The sequence below is a fragment of the Peromyscus leucopus genome, chromosome 15 (genome assembly GCF_004664715.2).
Source record: "Peromyscus leucopus breed LL Stock chromosome 15, UCI_PerLeu_2.1, whole genome shotgun sequence".
NCBI lineage: Eukaryota > Metazoa > Chordata > Mammalia > Rodentia > Cricetidae > Peromyscus > Peromyscus leucopus.
In genome coordinates this window covers 115,017-142,235 of record NC_051076.1, presented here as the reverse complement: position 1 = coordinate 142,235, position 27,219 = coordinate 115,017, and the positions used below count along the sequence as shown (strand labels likewise).

Below are 27,219 nucleotides of genomic sequence, written 5' to 3'. Positions count from 1 at the left end.
GCTTAGAGCCTTATCTGAATTAGGAGGCAGAGAAGATTAACTGGGAATGGTGTTGGGTTTTGAAACCTCAAAGCCTACCCCCAGGTGACACACCTCCTCCAACAAGGCCACATCCTCTGCTTCTTCCCAGACAGTTCCAGCAATTGGGGATCAAATATTCAAACATGGTAATCTATGAGGGCCATTCTTATTCAAATCATCACATTCCACTCCCTGGTCCCCATAGGCCTGTAGCAATATTATAATACAGAATGTATTTAGTCTAACTTTAAAAGTTCCCATAGTTCTTCAGTCTTAATACAGTTTAAAAGTCTAAGTCTCTTCTAAGACTTAAGGTAGTCTCTTAATTGTAACCTCATGTAAAATCAAAAAGCAGATTACATACTTCTGGTATACAGTGGCATAGGATATAGGTTACTGTTTCAAAAAGAGGAATAGAAACAGTGAGAAAATGCTGGACCAAAGCAAGACCCAAACCCAGCAGGCAGACCCCAACTCCTGTAAGTAACTTCATGTCTCATTTCAAGGGGCTTTGCCCTTCCAGCTTTGGTAACTTCTCTCTCTTGGGCTGGCTCCACACTCTGTATGAGGATTTCCCTGGCATATGTCCTGCAGCTTCAGTACCTTCAACATCCTGGGGTCTTCAACATCATCCAAGCTCAGTTTTGACAGCTTTACACCAGAGCCTATGTACATGTAACATGAACTCCCCTGCTACAAGCCCAGCCTCAGCAGCTTTCCTTAACTGCCAGGGATTATTTCACAACTCTTTATTCTTGGATCCCTCATAACACTCAAGCCTCATGGTCAGTGTTGTGAAGTTTGGCTGCACGCCTGGCCCTTTCCTTGAATCTCACTTGCATAAGCTTTTCCTTGTAGATGCCTTTTCTCCTGTTCGTTTTTTATTTGGGGAACTGGATAAGCCAAAGGACACTTTATCCCACCACTTTCCATTATGATTGTAGTTGCTTTTGAGGAACAGAAAATCCCTTAGGCCTTTTCCTTCCATGAATTGCAGGATTAGCTGGGTGGGTTCATTACCTGAGGCTACACTGCCTTCATTTCATTTAGCATCCTCTTCTCCTATGTCCTTCAGCACAGACCTAGGCTCCAACATTAGATGTCCTGGAGCTCTTTCATTCTTTAAGATTGTGTTTTATATTTCTTCTTGCCCTGCTTGCTCTTTTTCATTGTAGACCTGATAAAAGCAATTACTAATAACTGCAACAGACTCCATATTAGGCTGTGTCTTAGTTAGGGTTACTGATACAATGAAGAGACACTATGACCACAGCAAAAGCATTTAATTGGGGATAGCATAATCAGGTCTTTCACAGTAATAGCCTACTTCTGTCTTAATTACCTACCTTTCTTTTTGAAAGCAGTAAATTTTTGAGATTATAATTTGTTTACATTACTCCCTTCCAGTTTTCCTCTCAAAACTCTGCCATATACTTCTCCCTGCTCTTCTTCAGATTCATGGCCTCCTTTTTCACTAACTGTTATTATATGCATATATGTATATGTATATATATATATTTGTATATTACTAATTATAACTTGTTCATGTATGTATGTTTTCAGTGCTTACCATTTGGTACTTAGTTACTTGTCTATTGTTGTGACAAAATATCATGACTGTTATGCCCAGATTGCGGGGACCTCCAAAAGACCACCGTGGAGACAGAATCCCATATGCAAAAGCAAAGAGCCTTTATTTCAAGGTCTGAGCTTGGTCCCTGTGTCTATCCAGTGCAGCGGTGTGAGCAGAGAGCCCTGAGCCTAGGCTGGGTGGGGTTTTTAATCAAAGCAGAGGTTGGGGTGAGGGGATTTCCAGGGTTTAGGACCCTGATTGACTGACATTTGTCTAGGGGTATCTGTAAAACAAAAACAGGTGTGTGCTAGACGCAGGTGGACATCTGGCCACCTTATCTAATGGTTGAAATGTTTGGGATGTTCCCCATCCCTGGGTGGATCTGTGGGTGGGGTTAGTTTATGGCTTTTCCTGGATCTGGGTGTTGCCTGCCAGTAAGCCTGTCACAGAAGCTGTGTCTGGGCCCGTAAGCCTGTCATGGCAGCTGTGTGGTCAAGCTGTCTTGAGGCCCCCTCCACAATGACCAGTGCTACTTATATTGGAAAAATTTTAATTTGGGACTCATTGTCCCATAGGGTTAAAAGCCATAACCATCATGGTAGGGTATATGGCAACAGGCAAGGATGACACTAGAGAAGTAGCTGAGAGCTTACATGGTTCCACAAGTGACGACGAGACAGAAAGAGCTACATTGACCTTTGAAACCTCCAAGTTCACTTCCAGTGACACACCTCTTCCAACAAGACCACGCCTTCTAATCCTCCCCAAACAGTTCCACCAGCCGTGGACCAAGTCTTCAAACATGCAAATCTCAGGGCGCCTTCTCATTCAGCCACTGCAGGTGATTTATTCAAGACTTCTTACTTGGGAAGACATGGACCTGACTTGCTGCACTCTGAATTCTTCAGCTTTAGGAAGCAATATGCATTCATAGAAATTTCACTCACAAGTTTGAATTTTGATCGTTTCTCCAGCTAGCTGTGATGTGTATTATGCTAATAGCTGTCATATGTTGTTTAAAGAGACTCTGGGAGTAAAGGAGACTTTCTTGTCCCAGACTCCAGCATTTCTATTTCAAGAGTGCTCCACAACTTCCTGTCTCAGGGCAGGCTCCCTAACTCTGTAATAGGCAGAAAAGAAAACAGCACACTGCTAAAGGTGTTGCAAACATTGCTACCTTTAGAACAGCTGGACGGCAAACCATTTCCAGTCCAGGTTGCTGTTGTTTATCTTGTAGCATGAAAACGTCTCAGTGGGAACTAGGAGCCAGAGACTCAGCCGGAGACGCGAGCATGACCGGCTCCCGCCTGTGGAGTTCTGTTGGATGCTGGGATATGATTTGATGACATCTTGCTGCCCGTGGCATTCTGTCGGGTGCTGGGATGTGATTTGATGATGTCTTGCTGCCCGTGGTGTTCTGTCGGGTGCTGGGATGTGATTTGATGACGTCTTGCTGCCCGTGGTGTTCTGTCGGGTGCTGGGATGTGATTTGATGACGTCTTGCTGCCCGTGGTTCTGTGTGTTTGATGACGTCTTGCTGCCCGTGGCTTCCTGTCGGGTGCTGGGATGTGATTTGATGACGTCTTGCTGCCCGTGGCGTTCTGTTGGGTGCTGGGATGTGATTTGATGACGTCTTGCTGCCCGTGGCATTCTGTTGGGTGCTGGGATGTGATTTGATGACGTCTTGCTGCCCGTGGCATTCTGTTGGGTGCTGGGATGTGATTTGATGACGTCTTGCTGCCCGTGGCATTCTGTTGGGTGCTGGGATGTGATTTGATGACGTCTTGCTGCCCGTGGCATTCTGTTGGATGCTGGGATGTGATTTGATGACGTCTTGCTGCCCGTGGCGTTCTGTCGGGTGCTGGGATGTGATTTGATGACGTCTTGCTATCTAATGCTTTCTCTATTGCTGCTTGGGATTTGTTCCTTTAGTCTCACTTGCTACATGCTCAAGAAACTCACTCATTTGAAATCAAAATATGGTGTCATAGATCACCATCCACATGGAAGACCAGCATAATATGTGTGGTTCTAGGTGGTAGTACTGAGCTCAGCTCCCAGGCAGCCCTTGAACCACTGAACATCTCATGCTGTGTGGTGTGCTGTGTTGCTGAGCTATGGTGATTGAAAGTTTGATACAGTCAGGGCATTTTCAACTTAGGATGTGTTCAACTTGTGGTCAGTTTGTTGAGATGGACTTCATTGTAGGTTAAAGGGTATCTATATGAGAATTTAATGCCATTTCCCTGTGAACACTGTGTTAAATTCCATAAGTTCTAGACAGTGCTCTGCTTCAGAGATATAGCCCAGCAGATTCTGATGTATTGTTTTTCATTTTCATTCAGATAGTACTTTGTAAAATTTGTGCAACTTACTTTTTAAACTCAGAAGTTGCCTTAAAATGTCATTTATGTTTAATAATTGAATTTGGGCTTGTATTGGAGTTTTCTAGCAGAACAGAAATAGTAGAATGAATCTATTTATCATCTATCTGTCTATTTGTCTACCTACCCATCCATCCATCTATCTACCCCCCACATCCACCCATCTTGCTATCTCTGTCTCTCTGTCTGTCTATCTATCTTTTGGGTGTTTATTAGAATGACTTACTAGTCGTGGTTCAACTAGTCTAACAATGGCTGTCTACCAACAGAAAATCCCAGAATCTAGTAGTTGTTCGGTCCATGAGGCTGGAGATCTCAGCTGGTCTTTGGTATACACAGGAATCCCAAAGAAGTAGGTTCTAATGCCAGTGAAGGAATGAACTTGCCAGTGAGAGCAAGGGCAAGCAGGCAAAGCAAAATCTTCCTTCTTCAGTGTCCCTATTATAGGTGGCCACCAGAAGATGTGGCCCACATTAAAGGTGGATCTTTCCCACCTCAAAAGATCTGGATTAAAGGTGGGTCTTCCCACTTCAAATGATTTAACTAAAAAAAAAAATCCTTCACAGGGTTTTTAGTCAATTCCAGGTGTAGTCCACAGGGGTGGCTTATGGGATGGTCAATGAGTAGAGTTGCTTATACACAGGCCTATTTATCTGGATCCCACAAGGTGGCAGGAGAGAACTACTTGAGAGTTGTCCTCTGACCCCATACACTTGCCTCTGTTGCTTGCTCTCCCATGCTTCCCTACCTTCCCAGAAGTCCTCCTTTTTTCTTGTTCTCTCCCTTACCTACCTCCTTCCTGTCTCCCCCACTAAGTAAGTAAAAAAAAAAAAAAAAAAAAAAAAAGTAACAGTTGTTTATTTATTTATTGTTTGTTTGTTTGATTCAGGGTCTCACTGTGTAGCCCTGTTGGCTTGGATCTTATTATGTAAACCAGCTTCCCCTGAACTCACAGAGTTCCCCTGCCTCTGCTTCTGTTGGGATTAAAGGAGTGCACTATCATGTCCAGCTCACAATTGTATATTTTTGCAAGAGATTTTCTTCATTGAAGTTTAGATTATTGTTATTGTAGTTGAAGACTTGGTTTATATGATTTCAATCTTTTAAAATTCACTGGGCTTATTTTATGGCCTGGAATATCAGCTACTTTTGTGTCTGTTTCCTGTGCCCTTTACAGAGGTATTGAATTGCCTAAAGCATGCCTATTTATTAGATTGTGGTTCAGGTCTTGTTTAGGCAGCCACACTATTGAGGTTTTGTGTGAAGTTTTCCTGTCATTTCTGGGAGACATAATGTCATAGCAGTCTTTCTGGTCCTCTGGCTTTTAGAATCTTTTTGCCCCTTTTCCTGGACATTCCCTGAGCCTTAGGTGCAGGAGCTGTGTTGTAGTTCTGTTCTTTATTGCTGGGCTCCACATGATCTGTTGGTCTTTGCATTATGGCCTATTGTGGTGTTCTGTAAAGAGAAGCCTCTTTGATGATGGACGAGAGCTGCACTTACCTGTGGGTGTAAGGTTTAGAATGCGGTTGGGTCTAGTAAGGTGGCGGTGGTGGGTTCACTCCTAAGATTTGTGACCCCATTAGCCCCAGGTAGTTGACTGAGTTTCCAGTGACTGCTGAGAGAGGGTGAATTCGCATTTCCCAGAGATTGGCTATCCAGTACCAAGTGGTTAGCCATGAAATCCTGTGCACACAGCCCATTCTGAGTGGCTCAGATATATTTATATATTTATGTAGTGATATCTGTAACCACAGTAAGAGAGACAGGGAGTGAGAGAGTGAGATGGAAAGGGCTAGAGGCTGGAGGGAAGACAGGGAAAGGTGCAAGTGATGTAATTATACTGTAATTTAAAATTTAGTCAAAATAAATAATGAATACTTGACGCATAAAAAGATGTTAAATGGCTATTTAGTGGACTATGTAAAAGTAAATTAGGTCGAATTGATACTTTAAAGTCTTTTATGCCTTTATCTGTTTTCTGTGTTCTTACTCTATTCAGTAGTATGAAAAGTATTGAAACCTCCAGCTTTAACTATGGATTTTTTTTCTTTCTAGTTGTTTTAGTTTGTTCTGTTTTTTTTCCCCCAGCATTTTCACTTGGTACAAATACATTTAAGATTATTGCACGCTGCTGAAGAATTTACCCTTCCTCATTATGACATACATGTCTCTAGTTCTCTTATGTGTTTGGATTTTTACCTCCTTGGAGTGTACCTTTTTAGTAGTAATATGGCAACTACAGATTAAATTTTGATTAGTGTTTATATGTGCTAACGTTTCTAGTCCCTTTACTTTATTTTTCTTTGTCTTTTTGTGTTGCTATCATATATGTAACTCTTGCATTTTGTTGTGAAATTGCTTTTTATTTGGGGTGTTTAGGACATTTATTTATGTGTCTTTAACTGTGTATATTGTTTCCCTTTATTGTACTGGTGTTCCATCTGTTCTCCATTCAGTTGTGCTTTTTTCCTGCTTTCACTTGACTTGCTCTTTTTTTATTTTTTTAAAGAAGAGTTGACTTTTAGAGCAATTTTAGAGTTATAAAAATTGAGGAACAATTTAGTCAAGGTTTTCCAGAGAAGCAAAAGGAATAGAATTTTATACCCACAGAGTTATGTATCACTTAAGACCAGGAAATGTGTTGTTAGGCAGTTCCATGGTTGTGTGAACATCGGAATGTATATAAACAAATCTATATGGTATAGCCTATTCCATACTTATTGTTTATGGTATGGACTGGTACATATGGGGGTCTATGTTTGAAGTGATATAGTGATGACTCAACATGTATGTGTACATATGTGCATATTACATGGAGGGGAAATGAGAAGGGGAGGGAAAGAGAGATGGGGAGAGGGGAACAGAATGAGTGTAGGGCACCATGTTAGCTTGAAATTCAGATAAAAGTTGATAATACAGTCTTGAATCTGAATTCATAAGAAAGCCTTCAATTTATTGGATATAGTTCACTTACGTTATTGATCCCAAATTTATGGATTAAAAGGATACATCTAACGAGACAGCTGTGGTACATGCCTTATAATCCCAGCACCAGGGATGCAGAGGTAGGCGGATCTCTGTGAGTTTAAGGCCAGCCAGGTCTATAAATCAACTTCTAGGTCAGCCAGGGGTGTTACACAGAGAAACCTTGTCATGAAAAATGAAAAAAAAAAAAAAAAAAAAAAACCACAAAAGATACATCTAAAAATATCTTTATGGTAATGTTTAGAATAGTGTTTGATCAAACACCTGGCTCTCATAGATTGAAACATAAAATTAATTCTTATAAGCAGATAGTAGAGTTGCCATGTCTAACATCTCTCAGGCATACAATTTTCCCTATTATTAATGTCTGGCATTGCTTTTGCACACTTGTAGAATTTATGCATCAGTGGTCTCCATTGTTAGAGTTCATGACATTACTGCAGTTTATTTTAATTTGTTTATTGTTGTTTTTGTTATTGTTATTGTTTTTTTTTTTCTGACCGTGGATTCTAGGACCTTTTGAATGCTAGGCCAGTTTGTGCCGTTGTGCTGTATATCTAGCTCAGAGTTTCCACTACTTTTATTGATTACTGTGCAGCCTGGGTTGGTGTTCCTGATCCTTCTGTCTCAAACTTCTGAGGCAGTGTGCTCAGATCCAAGGTATCATTAAATACTCTGTTGGTAAAATATTATAGGGTTGGAGCAGAGAAGATCCAAGATAAGCATGGTGTGCCTGGTAACAATAGGAAAGGAAGATGGTCTCTCAAGATGTGTGCCAGTGTAGAAGATGACCAGTGATGTGTGCCAGTGTAGAGGATGACCAGTGATGTGTGCCAGTGCAGAGGATGACCAGTGATGTGTGCCAGTGTAGAGGATGACCAGTGATGTGTGCCAGTGCAGAGGATGACCAGTGATGTGTGCCAGTGCAGAGGATGACCAGTGATGTGTACCAGTGTTCCTTACTTCAGGAGATAGAACATGACTCCTTTGCTTTCACCTAAAAGTTGGTGGGACTCAGTCACTTCTAGGGATGGACCATGTGAAGGAAAAACTGACACTGTAGTGGAGAAGCCTTCCAAATAGCACCTCATCAGCTGATGAAGAGTCATATCATCAGTGATGTTTTATACATGTCATATTCTCCTTGACATGTGGTAGTAACTGTAGTCATCTCTGACAAAATACTTAGCTTTAGTACAGTGTTCCGGGTGGACAGACGAACTGTGGTGATGTAACATGATGTCATTAGGGGAAATTGGGCTTAGGGAGACAGACACTTTGTACCATCTTTCAGATTTTCCATCAGTAGAAAATGATTCCAGAAACAAAATTTGAATATTTGGCTTATTTTAGAAAGCAGCTTTTGGGCCGTTTTTGTTTGATTTGAGACTAAAGTTTCCTTGAGTAGTCTTGGCTGGCCTAGAACTCACTATACAGACCAGGCTTGCCTCAGACTCCCTAGTACCTACCTAGTGCAGGGATTAGAAGCATGCCCCACCACACCTGCCTGGTCATCTTTCTTGATTTGTGAAATTCAGTATTGAAAAGAATAGAAACAATTTTAGTATCAACCATGCATTTTTAGTCAACATGCCTCATTTTAATATTTCTCATAAAATGGATTAATATATAATGGTATCAGTTTTGTGTTTACAGTGAGTTCTTTTATTTGCAAACCATAGCTCATTTATATGTAAAATTTAGTGGCCATTGAAATGTCACATTCATTCTGAAACTGTAGACTAAGGTTAATGAGGTAAAAACAAATAGCTGTTCTGAAGGGGGAAATGTTAATCCTTTAGTAGATTATTTTGAGAGTCTGCGTTGTGATTTCTTGAGGGATTATAATTTGGAAAGTACTTGTTTTGATACTGTGTTAGATCAAAATATAGCATTTTTGGAACTTAAATTTTAATAGCATTATCAGTTAAAATAACATAAAACTAATCTAGTAGAATAAAGGAATACTTTAAAGAAATTTAAAATGCAGTCTTCAGTTGTGTTCTCTATGAACAATGAATCTAAGTAAGTTTCATGTAAGTTTCTATCCTTCTTTTCTAGATTTGCTGTCTAGGATCGATTTGGATGAACTCATGAAAAAGGACGAACCACCTCTTGATTTTCCTGATACACTGGAAGGATTTGAATATGCCTTTAATGAAAGTAAGTGCTATATATTATACATACATATATGCGTATGTATAATTTACTTCACAGTGTTTATAGAATCACAGGAAGCATATTACTCTTGAATATCTAACTAGAATATTGCAGAATTTTTGGGAGATTATGACTTATCTTTGCATAGAAAAATCCTTGACTCCAGTGAAAGAATTAGGGAACAGTTTTCTCTAGTTAGCAAGCCACCTAAATTAATAGACATAAATTTGACTTAGTTTATACATTTCAACTTTGAGCATTCTCCTCTGATATCTAACTGAAAACTCTTAATTGAATTACATAGAAAGGTATATTCTTTAGCCGGCTGTTTGAAATGAGATGACTGGCAGTCGTTATATGGGGCAGTATTTTAAAGCAGAGTACCCAGGATTCCATTATTCTTCAGGGAAATATTTGTTTAAAATCTTTTTAAGTTTGGGATAAAATACCCTTTATACCTGAGTTGTTGGAAAAGGCATCATACACCCACCACACACTATTATCTTCGAAGGCTTTTGCTGTTGTGGGCAGGTAGCATGAAGTTGTCATTTCCATCTGTTGCGTTATAGCTCTAAATTGGTGATCACTCATCACTGCTTTCGAGACCCCTTTATAGTGTATCCCCTTGCACTCATAGATGTAAGGGGCTTCTTCTGCCCATGTGTTCTTGAGTGCTCAGTGAGTTTCAAGAGAAGACAATAGAAACTTTGATCACTTTCAGATATTTTTTTTATAAAAAATGCTTTATGACAAAACATGTATAAATAGTAATATTTTGCCTGTTGGGGGCAAGGATTAAAGCAATTGGCCAGTGGGCTGTTTGTCTTCTGATTACCAGAATTTTTCTGTCGAAAGCAAGGGGGATGGTGGTCTGTCTTTTTTCATTGTAAATAGACTGAATTAAACCTTTTAGTAAATAGAGACCAATGTTTTCCACGAGGAGTTTTTTATGGACTACTATGATATAGATGTTTGATTGAGCATTGCTCATGGTAAACAAACCTATTTTTTGATATATGAGGCACATTTCAATGAAGAAAAACAGCACTTTAATTCTTTAACACAGAGAATGGGACTATTATGACCAAATACTTACTGGTGTGTGAGGAGCCCTATTTGAACCTTACTTGCCTGGGTCAGGTAACCCAGTCCAGTGAGAGAGAAATGTGGGTAGAGGGATAGCCTGGACGTCCTGGGCTCACCCTGCTTTACCTGTTGTAGCTTGAATGCATGCAGGTCCTGGCGCTGTTAATAAAGCTTATTAATCTTCATCAGGGAAGCCCTGTGATTGGAGGGAGTCTGATTGGATAGTTTAAGCTGGTGTTAGCTCTCCTCCTCCTCCTCTTCAGTCTCCATTAATAGCTTCTCTTTGGGCCGAGTAGAAAAGTGTTACTCAGAGTTCTGAACCCCATACTCTAGGTAACCCCACAGTGCATTATGTTCCCACATCATTCTAGACCTCATTGTCCATGTACATCACAGATGGCAGCTTTACATTGCTGGCTTTCTTTGATTCTTGTCTGACTTTCTGAAAAGTTGCTTAGACTTTCAACATTTGTACTTAGGTGGCCTCTAAACTTCTTCAAGCCTGGACCATGCTTATGACATTGTCTGGTAGCAGTTCTTATCCATAGTGCCCTTAAAGTAGTGTCAGTTTACTTGAAAATATTGAGATGAAGATAAGGACTAGGGACCATTCTTTTATATTGTTAATAGGTTTATGTCATATTGGCATTTGAAGACAAAAATTTAGGGAGAAAGCAAGTATTTAAGACAGTTATTTTTATCAGACATTATTTATTGTAAGTTCCATATTATTTAAAATATATTCTAAATCATTGAAATATTGCTTGTTGTCTTTTAGAGGGGCAGTTAAGACACATAAAAACTGGGGAACCATTTGTTTTTAACTACCGAGAAGACTTACACAGATGGAACCAGAAAAGATACGAAGCTCTGGGTGAGGTAGGTCAAGGATATCACTGTTTTGCATTTTCCAATTTGAAGGTTGAGGTATGACATAGATATTGTTTTAGTGCATTTTCAATTTGAAGTACCTGGAGCATTGGTTTGGAAGGTTCAGCAGTTCACATGCTCTTTTTCTAAAAAAAATGACTTTTAAAATGCTTTTTCTTCTTTGTATTTGGTATATCAGTCATTTACTAGAAGTACATTCTTAATTTGAAAGCTTCTGCTTATACTGAACATCCTTCATATGACTTTGGTATTTTCCAATAAGTCATCTACATGGAAAAAGAAATTCACGCCAAATTTTACCCTCTTTGGGTAATATTTTTTTTTTTTTTTGGTTTTTCGAGACAGGGTTTCTCTTGTGTAGCTTTGCGCCTTTCCTGGAACTCACTTGGTAGCCCAGGCTGGCCTCGAACTCACAGAGATCCGCCTGCCTCTGCCTCCCGAGTGCTGGGATTAAAGGCGTGCGCCACCACCGCCCAGCTTTGGGTAATATTTTTAAAAGGTTAAATATTCTAGTGTGCCAGGAAAATGAGGCTTACTTTTAAGTCTTTATTTGTGTTATGATCACTATTAGGATGTCGAGATTAACTCACCCTTCTTTCCCTTTGGATTGATAGCATAGTCGGCCTTCTAAAGTTGGGCATCTTACATGGTCTCACCAGAAGAAAAGTGCCATTTGTCATTTTGGTGAATGTTTATCAGCTGAATATTTCACTTATTTAATATTACATATTTTTAGTAAAACATAGATAGATACATTTGTTTAATATGTTACTAGACAACTACTTTTTTCCTAAGGAAAAGCAGGAATTTTTTGATTTATATTGGCCTTTTAATAAAGTAGTGAAAAATATATTCTTTGGTTAAAAAATAACATGGAGGACATTGTGTAGCAAGAAGAAATCAAATACGGTGAAACATTTTTTCTTATGTCTCTTGCATTTCTGCATGTCTGAGCACAAGTTTTGACTTTCTGTTCTACAGTCTCTTTACAGGGACATTGTATTATGTTCTTGCAGGCTTTAAGGGTGGAGAGGATTGTGTTCCCTTCCAAGATACTCAGCAGATTTGTATGTACTCAAGATAATAAAGACAGTCTCCCCTTCTCTACAGTGGTAGCCAAGGTGGCAGGCTTACTTGTGGACTTCCATGAGACCAGATTGGCTAAGCTTGCCTTTCCTTAGCATTTCCCTGTGTTCAGTGTTCACCTGTGCCTGTCCATCATGAATCTCAGGGATCTGAGAGGGAAGAGGAGTGGATGAGTATCTGAAGCTCCTGCTGCCTGTTTTCTGACCTAGTAGTCTGGTTCTTATGGCAGCAGCCTGAAGACTGTGCAGGCTAACGTGGTTTTTGGGGACAAGGTAATTTCAGGGTTAAACCTTCGTCACTTCCACCTTTTTTTTTTTTTTTTTTTTGAGGTAATATAATTGCACCATTTCCCTATTTCCATTCAAATCCTCTTATGTATTTTCTCTTGCTCTTTTTCAAATTTATTGTCTCTCTTTCGTAATTGTTGTTGCATATATTCTTGTTTAATAGTTGTGATTTAAATGTATTCAGAGACCAGGATAATTTCTGCTCACATTAAAGTGCTTGCCTGTTTCCACTTGAATTATATACTGCAAACTGATGGTGTTTTCCTTATAAAATAACCATACAATAATAGTCTTAGACAAGTGCTCTGTGTGTGTGTGTGTGTGTGTGTGTGTGTGTAAATGGCACTGACGTTTTATTCCTTTCTATAATCCATGTTCAGCAGCTCCTTTACACATGTTGTTATTCTACAAACATAACCTTATGGGATGTTTTTTCTTTTCTTTTTTTCTTTTGTGTGTGTGTGTGTGTGTGTGTGTGTGTGTGTGTGTGTGTTCTTCTGAGACAATGAAGATCTTACTTTGTAGTTCAGGCTGACCTCAAACACACAGTGCAGCCCAGGCTGGCCTTGAAGTTGGAATCTTCTTCCTCAGCCTCAGCCTCCCTAGTACTTCCATAGCGAGTGTGTCTTACCATACTTGGCATATACCTGTATTTTTTCTTAACCTTCTGCTTCCTATTGCTTAAAACTGTATCCTTCATCATTCATGTCAAAATCAATGTAATTCAACGTAATGAGCTGGTGGAGAGGTGGACTAGCAGGTTGAGGCTTATTGCTGAGCCTGATTATCTGAGTTTGATTCTCAGAACTGACTCCTTCAAGTTGTCTTTTGATCTCTACATACTCTTGTGGCACCCTCACTTCCCCCCACTAAATAAACAAATAATAAATAAATAGAAATAAGACAAAATTCCACTAGTATAGCTTCTTTTCTCCTAAGTGGTAACAAAACTCACAGCATTTCATTTTTAATGCATTTCTTTAAGTTTTTTTTTAAATTAAAATACAATTACATCATTTTCTCCCTTCCCTTCCCCCTCTTCACTTTTCCCCCCCGTGTATTCCCCCTTGCTCTCTGTCAAATTCATGGCCTCTGTTTCTTTAGTTGTTTTTACATTTATATACATAAATATCCCCAAATATGTGAATACAGGCTAACCTGTAACATTTCGTAAATCACTATTTGCTTAAGTCAGTGTTTTGCAGATCAGCAAATCCATGGGAATCACATACCAATCCATTTTCTTTCCTAGTATGTTGATTGAAAGCAGATATAACTTGTTCACATAGAATTTAGTATAACAGAAAACCTGGAATGGACAAGGGAAAGTTTTCTCATTACAGGGTTTGTTTAGGCCACTTTGCCTTTGGCTTCATGTTTCATTGATGCTTTGCTATAGAAGATTTCTAACTGAATTCCATTTCCTGTATGTAAGTAATGAATTGTTTAAGGTCTAGTTATATGTCGATAGTGACACAGTTGTCACTGTATGAATAGCGTGTTTGGAGTAATCGTATAATCCACGTGTCTGCAGACCCACTTCTCACTGATTAATTCCATTTCTGCGGAAGTTGTTTTGAGAGGTCCTTCCGCCCTTACCACAGACCCAGTTCTGATGGCTGCCTTCTCATCCTGCTGTTGGAGTCTTTCTTTCCTTTCATGCTGTTCCACCTACCCTGCCTTTCCTCCTCTCCTGTTTCATATAAAAGTAATCTAAGGAAACTTCAAGGTCATTGCTGTCGAGCACAATTTAAATAACAACAAGAAAAACATCACGATAGTTCTGCTGGTGACAGGACCCGGGTAGACCCCTGGTGGGGGAGAGAACTGACGCCTACAAGACCTTCCTCCTACAGTGCTTACCACTCATCACTTCCTTTATTTTGTTTATTATTTATTTATCTATCAGATTTATTGTTTTAATTATATGTGTCTGGTTGTTTTGCCTATACGGGTGTATGTGAACTATGTGGGTGTGGTGCCTGCAGAGGCCCTAAGAGGACTTCGGATTTTTTTGAACTGGAGTTCCAGGCAGTTGTGAGTGCTGGAAATGGAACCTGGGTCCTCCAAAGGGGCAGCAAATGCTATTAACCACCGAGCCATCTCTTCGGCCCCTATATTTATTTTTTGTGTATTTTAAGTATTTTATACAAGTTGTGTTTTTATGATATTTGGTGAATAATAAATTAGAATTATGCAAATGTATATAAATTGTGGTCTATGGATTTTGTGAAATTCTAATCTTAGGAATTTAAACAAAATGATTATATTTCTTATTAGAAGAAAGGAAGTTAAATGTTTTTTTACCATTCCTGTAGCCAAAATTTAAAAATAGTATTTGTTTCTGTTCCTATTAAATATCTATAAATTTCAAACTATCTGTTGCTTAAGCTTATTTGGAAAGTAAAGTTCACTATAACCTTCATGGTCAGGCATCAGACTTTCATCATGATAATTTCGAAAGTGCAAGTAATTGTGTAACTGTCCAGGTTCCAGTAACCCTTTCTATGGAAGTCCTAGGAACAGTAAGCATCTTCTGTGGAGTGAAATCTCCAGCTACAGGAAGAGCCTTGCACAGAGCAGCCCGGGCAGAGCTGGGCAGCCGCGCCGACAGTTCTCCTTTCTGGGCAGTGACCGTGGGAAGGGTTTAGATGGACTGTACTCCCACTGTTACTTTCCGCAGTAGCTCTGATAAAATTCCAACAGAATTCTAAAAGAAAAGAAAACCCTTGTATTTTTGACTGTTTCCTTATTGAATACTGAGTTTTGTCTTTAGCTGAGAGCTACTATGTGTTTTAGTTTATGTCTGTTTCTCTCTTAAGGAGACAATCCCAAGTCATTCATCATAAGCTGGTTTTAAGACCTGTTCCTGAAATGGTCTATCATTTCTATATAAGTTAAACTTATTATGTAAGTAAACTGAGATGTCAGTTCATTTCTGAATATAGTGTCATAATACAAAAAAGAATGCTGTATATTTACAGTTACATTTTTGTAGTCAAACAAATGCTTGTGCTAATATGTATAGATTTTTGTGCTACCCACATATGGCTTGAAAAATACATAGCATTTAATGAGTTTTGGTAGTTTAAATTTAGAAAGAGGCCATCAGCTTACATAGGAAGAAGTCTCGTTGGGAAGGATTATGTATAAAACAAAAGTCCCTAGTGTGTGGATAGGAATTGAATGTTAAGCAATAACATTTTTGTGAGACTCAGTCAAGATGGAAAGGCTCTCATGCTAAGTAGTAAACGGATGGCAGAGGCTGTTTGTAACCTGGGAGATTTCCCCAAACTTCTCTTCTGTGTCAGTACTGAGTCACTGTTAAATATGGAACTTATTAACCAATAGAATTAGAAAGGGAAATTTCGTTTTCTTGCCTATTTTAGGCCTTTGTATTTTCTATAATATGTATCTTTATAGCTTCTGTAAGAATCAATAAATTGTCAGCGTTCATAATAAAACACCAGCAATTAGGTAATCTTACAAGTTTGGCTTTTTATTAAGGGATAGTATAATACCAGCAGAAGCAACTAAGATCACAAATCCCTCCCTACCCCAACCTAAGCTGGTAAAATCTTTTGCAAAATAGTGGAAAATAATTGAAAAAAATTACACTAAAATAGGATTTATTAAAGACTGTAAGGCAGTTAGATCTTATAGGTTATTTGATGGCTATATTGAGGTGTACATAATGAACAGCTTAAAGTCAGGAACAATGCAAATTATTATTATTTTAATACTCATATTTGAATGCAATCCACATAAGTATATAAATTCCATAATATGAATATCATTTGGGCTTTTATTGGCTACCACGAGCCCTGGGTTCTTGTTCTAGCTCCATCAGACCTGTGTTGCTGTACAGAGTCATATTTGCCCGCATATGACATAGGCGTAAGTATTATTTGTACTGCTCTGAGGAATCAGTAAGTAGGCCCTTGTGATATCGGTTTATATTCCCTTAGTTTGTCATTTTTTGGAACATGGAAGAAAAAATAGAAATTATTACTTTAAGGATATTTTGTAGTTACCTTGGTTACTGATAAAGTAGTTTAATTCCATGCCTTTCTGTGTCCATTGTCTCCTTATGATTACTAACACCAAGGTTATCTTTCCACAGTGGAAATAATCGTAGGCCCTGAAGCGGTAAACAGTTCTTTGACTTCGCCTCACTTGGGCACACATTTGTACAGGGAATGCTGTGTCTAGACTGACGTTAGTAATTAGACATTTTAGAATGGAAAAATCTACTCTGGAATAATTTTCTGTTTCTTGAAAGCAGTCTGCCATGGACATGAGACCAGGTGTGTAGAGCAGTTAAACTCTAACAGGTATGTAGTGAAGTCCAGCAGTGGAGGGAGGCACAGCTGCATTTGGAGAATGCAGCAAGTCTGTCAGCTGCAGTCGTAAGACACGAGAGGAAAACGACGTTCTGCTTCAGTAGATAGTCATCTATAGAATATATAATCTGACACTTCATTACAGCATGCACCAGAATGAATTTCATGTGAATTAAGAACTTAGACAATGTGTACCAGGTCCATAGTATTGATGATTGTCTTGAAACAGCACCCTAGAAATTATGTTATTTAAAATACTCTTTACTTCACCGGACTGAGCATCTTTGGGAGAGAAATCCTAAACCCATGTGACCTGGATGAATGAAGAGCAACTGAGTCAAATTCATTAAATAAAAATTTGTTTACGAAAAAACCCCTTTACTTTAAAACAGCAGCAATAAACCAGTGGTGTTGAATGACCCTTTCATGGGGGTCACATATCAGATATCCTACATATCAGGTATTTGCATTGTGATTTATAACAGCAAAATTATTGTTACAAAGTAGCAATGAAATGATTGTATGATTGAGGGTCACCACAACATGAGGAACTGTATTAGAGTGTCACAGCATTAGGAAGGTTGAGAACCACTGCTTTAAAGCAATCTGAGTTTTTAAGAGAAATGTCTAATTCTAGCTTGAAGCAAGAAACGAGTCGTCAGCTTAGAATATTTTGTTAGTTAGATTGCAAGAAAGCTTCAAGACTGCTAGTCTTTTAAAGCTTCAGAAGAATAAGATAAACTAAAAACTAACAATAAAATAGCCAACATAGCAAAAAAAAAAAAAAAAAAAAAAAAAAGGAAAGAAAGAAAACAATTAGCCCCAAAGGCGGCTCCCCCACACCTCCTAAACTCACCAATGGATAAAAGTCATGAATAAGTAGTTCGTAAAGAAAGACATTCGAATCATTTTAAACATGTGAAGTTTTGTTTAACCTCACTTACAGTGTTGATGAGGCTTTACAGAATCAGGGCCTTTCACATATTCTTGGCGGGAGTGTAGGCAATTACTCTAAGTCCCATTAGAGTGTTACTTGCTAATATCTTAACAGACAGGCATTTTTCCTTTGGTATGAGAACAGGGAAAGGAACTAGATTTAGTGTACAAGCATGACAAGGACTCAGTACTCTGTTGCTGGAACGGAGCTCCAGGGGCTTCTGTGCAAGGTCCAGAGAGGCCTCTAGTAACTAAGGGTGGTCCCCCAACAGATAGCAAGCAAGAACTGTTTCTCAGTCTTACCATTGCAGTACATGGGTTTTACCAGTCTGTTGGAAGTAGACGTTTTCTACAGTCCAGTTAAGAGTACCGCTGATAGACACTTGGATTCTGAAACCTGTAGTAGAGAAACGAATAGAACCCACCAAGGCTTCTGTTGTAATTGCGCGCGCGCGCGTGTGTGTACATGTGCTTGTAGGTGCATGTGAGCATGCTTGTGGAGGCGAGAGGTCAACGATGGATGTCGTTCACAATTGCCCCCCAACTTAATTTTGAGACAGGGTCTTCCTTTGAACTTGGACCTGATTGATTTAGTTAGAATGGCAGGGCAGTGATCTCCAGGGCTCCACTTGGCTCTGCCTCCCCAGCCCTGCAATTACAGAGATGCCCAGGGTTTGTTATAAATGTTGAGATACTAAATTGTGTTGTTTAATTTGTAAACCAGTAATAGAGCAGCAATATATATATGTCTCAACGAAATAATTGATTCAGATAAGGGTCATCAATTATTGTTAATTCCTTTAGAGGAAAGGACGTGAGAGAGTGTGTATAGTAGTAAGTAAAGCATCATTTTATAGATGTCCTGCGATTATAAGAGTGAAAAAATGCAACTTTAAAGTAGGGCTCTAGCTGTCAATCTCCTTAAGAAAACAGTAAGGAAGCACTAGTATATGAATATAAACAAGAATACTTACAAAAGCCAGGAGGCTTTTGTCTCAAAAACTAATACCATGAAGTTTTAAAGCAGGAGCATTTGGGGAAGACTGTTAATTTCCTTTAGTGAGATAAAGACATTATGATAATGTAGGCGAATGTACTTATTCTTAGGAGATACACATAAACTATTTAGGGAGAGAGTCATGATGCATGAAGGTTATTTTTAAGTGCTTCTTTAAAAAGAGGGAAAAATACAAAAATAAAAAGAAGCCTAGCTGTATTTGGAACAGTTATCCCAGCACTTGAAAGGTTGAAGCCATAGACTTGTTACTTCAAGGCCAGAGACTCTGTTTAAAAAAAAAAAAATAAATAAAACAATGAATTTAAAAAAGCCTACGTGGTAAAATGTTAACAGTTTTTTTTAATAGAGTACAGAATAAGTATAAAGTTGTTTATGCTACTACTCTTTGCTTTTTCTGCATATCTGAAAGTTTCAAAATTAAATACTAAGGGAAAGGATTAAGATACGGAAATGGGAAGAAGGTTCTGGTTTTGTGAGTGAGACTAGCTCATTGGCACTGATAGCTCTTACTTACTTCTTGCATAATGCTGTTTTCTGTTGTACTCTTCCAATACTAGGATTTGGAATTTAGTAATCCTTTGGCATGCTGAATCCCCAGCATTTTATGGGATTGTATTTGTATAAAACTTGTATTGATCTTCCTGTCTACCTTAAGTCATCTCTTGATTTCTTTTAACATTAATGCAATATAAATGCTGTGTAAGAGTTGTACGATGTTGTTGAGGGAATGATGACAGTCTAAATGTTCAGTCCAGGTACAATGAAGAAACGTTTGGAGGCTGGGAAACCAAGTTTATAAGTGCAGAGCACAGTTTTCTCTGGGGTGAGAGCCTCGCTCTAGCCATTTATCTTTAAAGACTGTGCTTAGACTGGAGTAGTGGCTCAGTAGGTCAGAGCACTCTGTTCTCACAGAGGATCCAAGTGTGGTTTCTCAGCATCGGTATTAGGTGGCTCCCAGATGCCTGTAATTCCACCTCCAGGAACCCAAAGATTTCCCTGGCCTCCACTGTCACTTGCATGTCCCTTCCAGTGTACGTGCATATCCACGTGCAGACAGATTAACCCAAGCCTTAAAAAGAAGATGATTTCTTTAATTCTGTTGTGCTGGGAGTCAAAGGCAGGCCCTTACAGATGCTTGGCGAATAGTCAACCTCTCAGCCACATCCCCTCCCTAGTTTATTCTATTTCTATTGTTGTGCCCAGATCGTGACCCCCAGAGAGACCACCAAAGACGAGCATGCCGGAATGCAAAAGCAAGGTTTAATTCTGGATATCCAAAAGCAATACAAGCCTAGGCAGGGACTTCGTCCAATACATCCAACGCAGTGGAGGCTGGAGAAGTGCCCACAGGTCTGCAAGCTCAGTTTTTAAAGGGAAAAAAATCACAAGGTTACATCATTTAGGGGTGCTAGTATGGGTACAATTCTGATTGGCTTGCTTCTAGGGGCTTTCTAGAAATCATGGCTTAATCTTACTTCTAAGGCAGTGGTTGCCCGCCACCATTTCTCATTGGCTGCCATCAGGTGGGGACACTTCTGTGGTCAATTACTCTGGAAACCAGGGAGAGGACTTTCCATAGTCCAGCAGGCATTACCTCATGACTACCTTGGGACTCTGTGCTTTTACACTCCTGATTTCTGGAATCTGAACTGACTGGTTTCAGTAACTATTGGCCTATTCCTAGAAGGAGAAATCTTAGGCCTTAGTTTTTGGGTGAAAGCATTTTGGTCATATTTCTAAGATGGCTCATTTTGGTCTCACACTGTAGAGATCCCTTTTCTTTTTTTCCTTCTGTGTTGGCTAGCTTTATGTCAGCTTGATACACGATAGAGTCATCGGAGAGGAGGGAACCTCCATTGAGAAAATGCTTCCATAAGATCCATAAGGCAGACCTATAGGACATTTTCTTAGTGGTGTGGGAGGGCTCAGCCCATTTCGGGTGGTGCCATCCCTGAGTTGGTAGTCCTGGGTGCTATATGAGAGCAGGCTGAATAAACCACGAAGAGCAAGTGAGTAAGCAGCACTCCTCTGTGACCTCCTGCTTCCAGGTTTCTGTGCTGCTTGAGTTCCTGTCCTAACTGCTTTCACCCTTCCTTCCCTATGTTGCTTTGGTCTTGGTACTTCATCACCATAATAGAAGCCCTGTCTAGGATACCTGGCGCGTAGGGGTATGGTTGCTGGTTGGTTGTATTTGGGATTCTGGAGGGAAGAGCATAGCTAGGTAGGTGTTGTGATAGATACCCACTATGTATCTCCCATGCTTTCTCTGTCTTCTTGTATCAGCCAAGAATACAAGGTTTTAGCTGAGCACTGTAGCTCATGCTTCTAAGCCTAGCACTTGGGAGGAAGAAACCAAAGGACTGCCATAAAGTTGAGGCCAGCTAGGGCAGTGTAGTAAATTGAAAACCAGCTTAGGATAGAATGAGACCTTGTCTCAAAAATCCTCTGACACCACTACCACCAAACAACAAGAAAATACTAGGCCTGCTGTTTTCTTGAACCATTTGCCAGTTATAGTTGTAAATGAGCATCCTTGAATGACAAAGAGCAGGCTTGTGTAGTAGTCACCATAAGAAAGACTCCCAAGGGTTGCATTCCTGCTACAGCTTCTCTCTGGGTTTAGTTATATTACCCTCATGGAAGTTAGGGGCTAGGGAGCCAGTGCAAATAAGCTGGTGCTGTGCTATGATTAATAAGCTCCCTTCATTTTGATTCATTGTCTTTGACCCAGAAGCTCTGTTCTATGCCAGCATGCACAGAACAGTAATAAGCTGATTAGCCTCTTAGCGGTGGATAATCAGATCTCAGACCCTTCAGTGATGTTGGAATCCTCAGTAATCCTGCTTTCATTCTGACTTCTCACTTTGCTTGCCACTGGACCTACATTTTTAGAGTACGATGTCTGGGATTTTATGTGAACATTAACTTGCTTGTTCTTTTTAGATGGTTAGTACTATCATTCATTCCAATATTTAAGTCAAAAATGTCACTCCTTCAGACCTTGATAATTGCTACATCTTGTCATTTTAACTTCTTAACATACTGTTGTTCCCTATCTTCATTTGCATTAATTAGCTTCAGGTTACATAATCTCTTAATTAACTTACTGTATTTCTTACTGTTCTGTACTGAATTGTGTTCCCAAGTTCAAATTCAAAAATGTAATCTTTCTTGAAATTGTGTTTAGAGATGGTGTTCAAGAGCTGAGTAGACTTAAATGAGGACACAGTGCTGGGTCCTGATCCAGTGGCAAAGAGGTTTTTCTCTCCATGTGTGAACCATGAGAATGGCCCTGTGGGACAGTGAGAAGGGAACTATACATGTGGGAGTAGGGGATGGACAGACAGAAGGATATTAAATCCCCAAACAAAAAAACTTTCAATGAGAACCAAATTAGCCTGCACCCTGGTCATGGACTTCTAAACCTTCAGAGATGTGAATTCTCTTGTTTCACCCTTTCTGTCTATGGTATTTTTACTTCCTTTTCTTGCCCAATACCAGCTCACCCTATGTTTGAGGTATATAAACCTACTAACTCTTTAAAAAAATATATCATGCTGTTTTATATCTCTGGTGCTGTTCGGAGGCAAAGAGCATGTGGTGCTAAGCTGTATGTTTTACCACCCCATCAGTCTGAGGGTATTTATTGATCTTTCAGGTTTAGTTCAACCTTTAATAATGGTTTCTTTGATTTGTGTAGGATGGAATGGCCCCTCTAGCCTTCATGTCTCATATGTGCTCTTAAAGCAGTTCTCCTCCAGCATGCACAATGTTTTATATTTATTACTTCTTTATATATCTTCTCCCTTTACTAGATGTGTCAGGAGAGGAGAGCCTAACACACTGTGGCTATATGGGTAGATGGGAGTCAGGGTTCCTTAGAGAAACAGAATCTTGTTGGATGCCTGTATGTGTGTCAGAACACACAGACACACACAACGAGAAAGGGGGGTGGGTAGGAGAGAAACAGAGAACCTTGGGGGGTTGTTTTCTGTGGAGACTCAGTGAAGAGATACAATCTGAATTTAACAGCAAGATTTAAAGGGGTTTTCTCCTCTGCCTTCTCTTCTTTGCAAGGGGCGCAAGTTCATTTTGTTAAGGCTTTCAACTGATTGTGTGAAGCCCACCATGATATGGATATTTGTTTTATTCAAAACTTACCAAGTTAGTTGTAAATCACATCAAGAAACCGTTCCCCACAGAAAACACCCACAATAATGTCTTACCAAATATTTGCACGTGTGGGCCTGCCAAGTTGACTCATAGGATTTAGAATTAACGAGAGAGTGATCACTCCAAGATGGAATTTTAAAATGATCTGTTATTGCACATATATTAATGATGTGTCCAGGCACATGTGCCATAGTGTGCATGGGGAGGCCAGAGGATAATATTTTACAGTGTAGCTCTCTCCTGCCACATTTATTTGAGTTCTAGGGATAGAGCTCAGGTCACCAGACTTGCATTAGTGGGTGGCAAATGACTTTACCCACTGAGTCATCTGACCAGCTCCCACTAGGATATCGATTTGTCAGAGTGCTATAAGACCCCACACAGTGCCCACCGTTCTATTCTGTGTGATATCTTTCCACATAGAAACAAGGTTGGTCTATATTTCAGCCCAGAATAGTATGATAGGCATGTAGCCAGCCTCTCTTTTCTATTATAGCCAGTGACTGTCCCTTCAGTCACTGAAGTTTGTGTTCTATGATAAGGCTGGTGGCAGTAGTACATTGTATAACTTGACGGTCGGGCAGAATACATTCCCTGGAAATTCCTTCTCAGATGCTACTGTTGGAGGGAGATGCAGCCTGAAAAATAAGAGGCATGTTACTAGTGTTCCAGTCACTTCTAAGAAGTTAGTGCATTTATCATTATAGTGAATACTCAATATGATTCTACCATGATGCTGCATAGGTTTGTCAAGTTCTAAAGCCAAGGTGGTCTTGGCAGAGATACGGCTTCATCACTTCCCGCATCTTCTGTAATTATTTGAAGACAGACACACTGTTGCTTTTTCACATTGAACCAGTATGATGTTATATTTCTTGATCGCATTCCTGCCTAATCATTCATTTACCTTTAGCTACTGTTTCTTCTATTTGCCATGTGTTTATTATTATTATTTAATTTAATTTTTTTATATTATATTTCTAATTATTATTATTTTTTTTACGTCCTGACCAAAGTTTCCCCTCCCTCCTGTCCTCCCAGTCCCTCCCTGCCACATGCCCCTTGCTCCCACTGTTAGGAGTCCCACAAGAAGACCAAGCTACACAACTGTCACTATATACAGAGGGCCTAGGTCAGTCTCATTCAGGCTCCCTGGTTGTTCATGCAGTCTCTGTGAACCCCTAAGAGCCCAGGTTCTTCGATTCTGTGGGTTTTCTTATGGTGTCCTTGGCCCCTCTGGCTCCTACAATCCTTTCTCCTCTTGGCCAGGGTTCCTGGCGCTAGGCCTAATGTTTGGCTGTGGGTCTCTCTGCATCTGTTTCCATCAATTGCTGTGTGAAGCCTCTCTGATGTCAGTTGGGCTAGGCATTTAATCCCAGCACATCCCATAAGTCGAAGGCTATGTGACTGGGTTGGTGTCCCAGTCCCACTACTAGAAGTCTTGCCTGGTCACAGGAAATGGCCAGTTCAGGCTATGTGTCTCATATTACTAGGAATCTCTGTGTAGATTCTTGAGAATTTCCCTTAGAATAGGTTTCTACCTTCCTGAAATGCCCCCTTTTCCAGTCGTCTCTTTCAGTATTATTCCTCTCCACCCTCCTCACCTGATCCCTCATGTTCCCATTCCCACTGGCCCCCAGTCTACCTCAAAATCTCTTCTATTTACCCTTCCCAAGGAGATCCAAGCATCTGCCATTGATCCCTCCTTATTACTTAGCCTCTTTGGATCTGTGGGTTGTAGCATGGCTATTCTTTACTTAACAACTAATATCTACTTATGAGTGAGTACATACCATGTTTGTCTTTCTGGGTCTGGGTTACCTAACTCAGGCTGATTTTTTTCTAGTTCCAGCCATTTGCCTACAAATTTCATGTCTTGTTGTTGTTGTTTATTTGGTTGTTTTTTTTGAGACACAGTTTCACTGTATAACTCTGGCTGTCCTGGAATTTACTCTGTAGACCAGGGTGACTTTGAACTCACAGAGATCCACCCGCTTCTGCCCCGGAGTTCTGGGACTAAAGACATGCTCCACCACTGCCCTATAATGTCATTGTTTTTAACAACTGAGTAATACTCTGTTGTGTAAATGTACCACATTTTCTTTATCCATTCTTCAGTGGAGGGACATCTAGGTTGTTTCCTGGTTCTGGGTATTATGAATAATGCTACTCTGAGCATAATTGAGCAAGTGTCCTTGTAGTATGATTAATCATCCTTTGGGTATACGCCCGAGAGTGGTATCACTGGGTCTTGAGGAAGATTGATTCCCAATATCCTGAGAAACTGCCATACTGATTTCCAAAGTGGCTGTGCAAGTTTGTACTCCCACCAACAGTGGAGGAGTGTTCCTCTTACTTTACATCCTCTCCAACATAAGCTGTCCTCAGTGTTTTTGATCTTAGCCATTCTGACAGGTGTAAGATGGAATCTCAGAGTCATTTTGATTTGCATTTCTCTGATGGTTATGGATGGTGAACATTTCTTTAAGTGTATCCTGGCTGTGTGAGATTCTTTTGTTGAGGATTCTCTGTTTAGATCTGTACCCCATCTTTACATTGGATTGTTTGTTTTTTTGATGTCTAGTTTTTTGAGTTCTCTATATATTTTGGAAATTAGCCCTCTGTCAAATGTGGGTTTGGTGAAGGGCTTTTTCCATTCTGCAGATTGCTGCTTTTTCTTCTTGACAGTGTCCTTTGCCTTACAGAAGCTTTTCAGTTTCATGAGGTCCCATTTATTAATTGTCATTCTTAGTGTCTGTGTTATTGGGGTTTTGTTCCAGAAGTTGTCTCCTGTGCCAATGTGTTCAAGGCTACTTCCCACTTTCTCTTCTCTCAGGTTCAGTGAATCTGGATTTAGGTTGATGTTTTTGATCCACTTGGACTTTAGTTTTGTTCAGACATAGATTTATTTGCATTCTTCTACCTGCTGACATCCAGTAAGACCAGCACCTTTTCCTGAAGATGCTTTCTTTTTTCCATTGTGTAATTTTGCCTTCTTTGTCCAAAATTAGGTGTCCATAGATGTGTAGATTTACATCTGGGTCTCCAATTTGATTTCATTGATCCACCTGTCTGATTTTACGCCAACACCATTGCAGTTTTTATTAGAGTAACTATGTAGTATAGCTTGAAGTCAGGCATGGCGATACCTCTGGAAATTCTGTCATTGTACAGTATTGCTTTAGCTATTCTGGGTCTTTTGTTTTTCCATATGAAGTTGAGTATTATTCTTTCAAGGTCTGTAAAGAATTGTGTTGGGATTTTAATGGGGATTGCATTGAATCTGTAGAATGCTTTTGGTAAGGTGGTCATTTTATTATGTTAATCATACAGATCCATGAGCACAAGAGATCTTTCCATCTTCTTATATCTTCTTCAAAGACTTGAAGTTCTTGTTATTAGAGGTTATTAACTTGCTTGGTTAGAGTTCCACTAAGATATTTTGTATTATTTGATGCTATTGTGAAAGGTGTTGTTTCCCGGATTTCTTTCTCAGTCCATTTGTCATTTGTATATAAAGGTCTATTGCATATTTGAGTTAATTTTGTATCTAGCCACTTCACTGATGGTGTTTATCAGCTGTAAGAGTTCCCTGATAGAATTTTAATTTCTAGGGTCACTTATGCATACTGTCGTATCATCTGCAAATAGTGATACTGTGACTTCTACCTTTCCAATTTGTATCCCCTTCGTCTCCTTTTGATGTATTATTGATCTAGCTAGAATTTCAAGTACAATATTGAATAGATATAGAGAGAGTGGACAGGCTTGTTTTGTTCTTGATTTTAGTAGAATTGCTTTGAGTTTCTCTCTATTTAATTTGATATTGGTTATAGGCTTGCTATAAATTTTCTTTATTATGTTTAGGTATTTCCCTGTGTCCTTGATCTGTCCAAGACTTTTATCATGAAGGGGTGTTGGATTTGGTCAAAGGCTTTTTCCAAATTCAATGAGATGATTATGTGCTTTTTTTTCTTCCTTTCAGTTTGTTTATATGGTGGATTATATTGACAAATTTTGTATGTTGAATCATCTCTGTATCTCTGGGATGAAGCCTACTTGATCATGGTGGATGATCTTTTTGGTGTGTTTTTGGATTTGGTTTGCAAGTATTTGTTATTTTTGTAACTAAATACATAAGAGAAATTGGTTCACATTTCTCTTTCTTTATTGAATCTTTATATGGTTTGGGTATCAACTGTGGCCTCATAAAATGAATTGGATGGTGTTCCTTCTGCTTCTGTTTTGTAGAATACTTTGAGGAGTATTTGCATTA

General features: G+C 39.5%; 1 protein-coding gene across 3 annotated transcripts in view; it reads left to right on the top strand.

Annotated features, from left to right (window-relative positions):
* The window catches only part of LOC114708345 (cotranscriptional regulator FAM172A-like), a 149,915-nt gene that overhangs the window by 50,253 nt on the left and 72,443 nt on the right, over positions 1–27,219 (top strand). For all 3 annotated transcript variants that reach the window (XM_037211079.1, XM_037211081.1, XM_037211080.1), the window contains 2 exons: positions 9,025–9,126; positions 10,988–11,088. In XM_037211079.1, coding sequence (XP_037066974.1) covers positions 9,025–9,126; positions 10,988–11,088 — 203 coding nt within the window. The remainder of the gene's footprint in view (positions 1–9,024; positions 9,127–10,987; positions 11,089–27,219) is intronic.